Consider the following 5494-nt stretch of genomic DNA (forward strand, 5'->3'; position numbering starts at 1 on the left):
TGATAATTTTTGTGTTTTCCATCAAATGCATCTTGAGACACATGAGAGAAATGTATTTAAAAAATAAATGACCTCTACACAGGAAAAAAGTGATTCTTTCTCTTGATAATTATATCATATATAATTATTTTAATATTATAAAAATATATATATATGTAAAATAAAATGTATATTTTTTATAATCTATATATATATATATATATATTAGACAGTGAGAGGTTAAAAAACAATTATAATTAAAAAAATAAGTAAAATAAATGTTTACATGTGTATATAATGTATATATATATATACAGTATATATGTGTGTGTGTGTGTGTGTGTGTGTGAGTGTGTGTGTGTGTGTGTGTGTGTGTGTGTGTGTGTGTGTGTGTGTGTGTGTGTGTGAGTGTGAGTGTGTGCGTGTGCGTGTGCGAGTGAGTGAGTGAGTGAGTGCGTGTGTGTGTGTGTGTGAGGGAGGGGTGTGGGGGAGGGGGGGCTGTACAGTATAAAAACCATTACGCCTATGGAGAGTCCCCACTTTTCACAAAAACAAACCTGTGTGTGTGTGTGTGTGTGTGTGTGTGTGTGTATGTGTATATATATATATTTTTTTTTTTTTGTGGGGAGCTTTTAAATTATTTGCTCAAATATGCATAAACATTTCTTTCACTTATTGTCGTAATCCCTCACACCAGTCGGCATGGTTTTCCCAAACAGGCAGAATTAGTCCTTTATGAAGTGGAGTCACTAAAACGTTAGTTCATGCAAACCCATTTGAAGCTTTTATGCCTTTTAAAGGACAACTGAAAAACTGCGAGCCGTCACTGACCGTCTGTAAAGAGTGGTGCTGTGAGAGCAGCTGTGAGAGGTCGCTCTCCTCTTTCACGCCGTGACCTCTTGAAAACGGCCGTCTCTCAATGCTTCTGTCCTCTGGGCTCTTCACACGCTGAAAGAGCACAATGCTGGGAGACTCTGTAATGAGGAGAAACTCTATCAGGCCAGTGTGATTCACGCTCACAAACCATTGAGGATTCAATTTTGTTCAGCACTTAAAACATTAGCACATGAAACTGAGAAGAGGTTCAACGTCTGTCAAGCTCTGCGTCTGATAAAGTAGTTCTGCAATAAAACCTGCTTCTGTATTTCAAATCACGCTTTATTAAAATGTCACTTTCTTCATTCATATTCCTAATAGCAGTCAATCCCGTCCCACTTATACACTCAAATAAATCATCTTCTGAACCAGTTTACTCAAATGAATCAGATATTCTCAAAGAGTGTGTTTGACTATCATCACAATACACTGATACATATATATATATATATATATATATATACACTATTATCTTACACTATACATATATATTTGTTTATATATTTAAAATATTTTTATATATCGTATATTATATATTTTTTTATATTTTTAATCTGTTTGCCATTATCTGTCATTTGCATAGGGTACCATTTAAATAAAATTGTATTTTATATATTTTTTTATATACTTTTGAATGGTTTCAATTATTAGTATCTATCATTTTTATGTTGAGAATATATTTTATTTATTTTTTAATTTTTTTAATTTTAGATGTCTTATCTATCAAAAGTTTTAGGTAAGTTTTTAAAATAAATGTATACTTCTATTAATCAATGCAATCAATGCATTAAACTGATCAAAAGTGATCATGTATAATGTTACAAAAGTTTCAAATAAATGCTCTTCTTCTGAACTTTCTGTTCATCTGTGAATCCTGAAAAATAAAATGCATCACAGTTTCCACAAAAATATTAATGTGTTCAACATTGATAATAATCAGAAATGTTTCTCGAGCAGCAGATCAGCATATTATACTGATTTCTGAAGATCATGTGACACTGAAGACTGGAGGAATGATGCTGAAAATACAGCTGCACATCACAGAAATACATTACAGTTTAACAGAGATTCACATAGAACACAGCTGTTTTACATTCTAATAATATTTCACAGTTTTTACTGCATTTGTGATCAAATAAATGCAACCTTGGTGATAAAAAAAGACATTTAAAAAGTTAGTGTCACACTACAAATAAATGTAGTTAAGGCTAATTTTAGGCCAAATATGGGTCAAAAACACAATAATATATAGTAGAAACATTTATTATTTACAGCACAAAAAACAACGAAAAACAGACATAAATACACTTACATCTAGATATCTTTCTTTACAAATTACATCTGAATAGAAAATAATATTCTTTACAATTATTTAATCTCTATGTACAACAGTTGGAGTGCATCTCAAGAGCGCTGTGTGTGTGTGTGTGTGCGTGCGTGCGTGCGTGAGTAAGTGTGTGTGTGTGTGCATGTGTAAGTGTGTGTATGTGTGTGTGTGTGTGTGCATGTGTAAGTGTGTGTATGTGTGTGTGTGCGTGTGTAAGTGTGTGTGTGTTTGTGTGTGTGCGTGTGCATGTGAAAGTGTGTGTGTGTGTGTGTGTGTGTGTGTGTGTGTGTGTGTGTGGGTGTGTGTGTGTGTGTGTGTGTGTGTGTGTATGTGTGTGTGCGTGTGCATGTGAAAGTGTGTGTGTGCATGTGAAAGTGTGTGTATGTGTGTGTGTGTGTGTGTGTGTATGTGTAAGTGTATGTGTGTGTGTGTGTGTGTGTGTGTGTGTGTGTATGTGTGTGTGCGTGTGCATGTGAAAGTGTGTGTGTGCATGTGAAAGTGTGTGTATGTGTGTGTGTGTGTGTGTGTGTATGTGAAAGTGTATGTGTGTGTGTGTGTGTGTGTGTGTGTGTAAGTGTGTGTGTATGTGTGTGTGTGTGCGTGTGCATGTGTAAGTGTGTGTATGTGTGTGTGTGCGTGTGTGTTAGAGGGAGAATTGCATGGTAGAAATCACATCACTCTCATTTCAAACCCTCCATGATGGTGTTACTTCTGTTTTAGTACGTCTGCAAGAGGTCTGTCAAAGATCTGGAAAGCATCTGCTGTGTACAAACATCTGACAGACGTCTCTAAGAGGTCATATTTCAATCATAAACATCTTAAAGCCATCTATTTGACATCTGATAGGAGACGTCCTGTAGATGTATAGCAGATGAGCAAACACTCTAAAAAATACGTCTTGCAGATGTAATGCAGACGTCCAGCAGACGTCTCCGCGATGTACGCCTGCTAAATTAGTTCAGCATTTGTGGTGTTTCCATTTGCGTGTGGCCACCGCGATGTGCAGGTCTTTCTTGAGCCACGGGAACAGACTGGAGAGCTGTATGGAGCCGCTCACACGCATGGTGCCCGTGATGAGGTAGAGCTGCGCGCGGCCGGGCCGGACCAGCGAGGGCGCACACCTGAGGTTGATGAGCAGCCAGCGTTGGATCAGACTGGCCGTGTCGTACGGGAGCAGCGGGCCGCGCTGGATGAACTCCACCGGGCCTTCCACCGTCAGCTCCGGCTCAGAGGACAGCAGGCGGCGCCGAGAGATCTTGACTTTCACAGCTGTGGGGAGAAAAGACGGTGAGTTAAAGAGTCCCCAAACCACATCACAAGACTTTAAGCTTCCTCAAAACCAGCCAAACCGATGTATACAGGCAATAAGAATCACTTACCGAAGTCGGTGAGGCACAGGGCGTCCAGCACGGTTCTGAGAGACGGCGCCTCCTCCACAGACGGGCAGCTTTGGCACACAGGCTGAGGGAATTCTGTCAACACCACTATATATATATATGGTTAAATCAATGCACATGTTTGCATTGGCGGACGCTTTTATCCAAAGAGACTTCCAGTGCATTCATTTATCTATATTTAATGACATTCATCAATATGTGGGTTAAAATTTGCTGCAATTTCGCCAAAACTGCTCTCTAAATTTTAGTCTGCTACAAAAAAAAAAAATGTGCAAACATTATTATTTATTTTTTTTAATGTTCAAATAATTTCAGAAAAATAAAACCGACTTTAAAAAGTATTCGCACCCGTTATTTGTACTAATCATTAACATCTGCAGCTAACTAGATGTTTAATAACGTTTTCTTGCATATAAACAAACGGCACTGTAATAAAAAAAAAATTATATATTTTATTAAATAGTTTTTAATTGTTTCTGTTATCAGTATCTCACATTTTTATGTAGAGAACCATTTAAAAATTGCATTTTATTTGAGATATTTTAAAATAATTTTAATGTTCCTGTCATCAGTATATATAATTTTTATATGGAGAAAATTTTATATATTTTTTTATAATTTTACGTTATCTATCTATCTATCTATCTGTGTAATAATAATAATCACTACTACTCTTTAAATGTCACCACATATTTTGTGCAAACATTATTTTTAGTACATTCATAATTTAATACATTTAAAATGTATCTAATATCAATAAAGATCTTGGTTAAAAATTCACCACAATTTCCTGCAATTTAGTCAAAGCTTTTCTCTAAATTTCTAAATGTATTTTTTATGCAACAAACATTATTTTTCATGACATGTTATTTAGTAAATTAATATTGTTTATGTTCTAGAAAATGTCAACAGCATTTGGTGTCAGTATCTATTATTTTAGCATGAAATAAATAATGTAATTTAATTTTCTATTTTATTTGATTCTGTCTGTCTGTCCGTCTATGCATGTGAATGAGTGTCTCACCTTTGGAGAAGGCGCTGATGTGTTTGGGCAGCGGCGTCAGACACGTGTCGTCCTGCGCGGGGAACCGGTCGCAGCTCAGGGCCTCGGGCCAGGCGTGTCCGTGACAGGCCAACACGGGAGCGCAGCTCTCCTTCACGGCCACACACACGCTCTGACACGGCTGGATGAACCTGCGGATGCAACCACACTGAGCTTAGACCAAGAACTCTCAGATCTCTCCAGTCCCTGGTCTCGGTGCTCTGTGCACATACCTGTCGAGGCAGACGGGAGCGACGAGCGAGCAGACGAAGGCCCGGGCCTGTGGGTGGCAGCCGGTGTGAAGCAGCGTCCTCCAGTCGTCCGAGCGAGGAACCGCTTCCTCCAGACTGCTGTGGCCCAGCAGGTTAGGCAGACGCATCTCCGAGTACGGCACGTCCTGGCAGACACTCATCTGGAGCGGGATGGGGACGCAGCGTGTGGTCTGGCCCAGGTCGAAGGCCCCGGCGTGGGCCCCGAGAGCGAGGAGGAGCAGCAGGGACGTATGCATGATCCTGACGGAGGCGTGGAGGTGAGTGATGCAGGAGCTCAGCCGGCTCTGGCTTTATATAGAGGAGGACAGATGTTATCAACGACACATCAGAGGGACTCAGACGAGCAGGAGATAACGGGCCCCAGACGAGGGGGGAACGAGGGGGGACATTAAGTAAACTATCAAAGAGCTCCACACACACATACACATAAACACACACATAAACACACACTCACACACACTCACGCACACACACTCACACACACACTCACACACACATAAACACACACTCACACACACACACTCACACACACACACACACTCACACACACGCACACACACACGCACACACACACACTCACACACACACACACTCACACACA

General features: G+C 39.6%; 1 protein-coding gene across 1 annotated transcript; it reads right to left on the minus strand.

The window, feature by feature from the left end:
• Positions 1-3140: 3140 nt before the first annotated feature.
• LOC107571202 (secreted frizzled-related protein 2-like) lies at positions 3141-5129 on the minus strand. The gene is made up of 4 exons (XM_016257501.1): positions 4855-5129; positions 4604-4773; positions 3562-3654; positions 3141-3451 (listed from the first exon to the last, which is right to left on the minus strand). The coding sequence occupies exons 1-4, from the start codon at positions 5127-5129 to the stop codon at positions 3141-3143; spliced, it is 849 nt and encodes a 282-aa protein (XP_016112987.1).
• Between the last annotated feature and the right edge of the window lie 365 nt (positions 5130-5494).

Source organism: Sinocyclocheilus grahami, unplaced genomic scaffold (genome assembly GCF_001515645.1).
Source record: "Sinocyclocheilus grahami isolate Dianchi unplaced genomic scaffold, SAMN03320097.WGS_v1.1 scaffold1564.1, whole genome shotgun sequence".
NCBI lineage: Eukaryota > Metazoa > Chordata > Actinopteri > Cypriniformes > Cyprinidae > Sinocyclocheilus > Sinocyclocheilus grahami.

Bases quoted from the DNA above. Each gene is read 5' to 3' on its own strand.
- LOC107571202 (XM_016257501.1), bottom strand. From the start codon at position 5,129: ATGCATACGTCCCTGCTGCTCCTCCTCGCTCTCGGGGCCCACGCCGGG. The intron at 4,774-4,854 runs GTATGTGCACAG...TTGCATCCGCAG, and splicing joins GCTCCCGTCTGCCTCGACAG to GTTCATCCAGCCGTGTCAGA. The intron at 3,452-3,561 runs GTAAGTGATTCT...TTCTCCCCACAG, and splicing joins CCTGTGCCTCACCGACTTCG to CTGTGAAAGTCAAGATCTCT.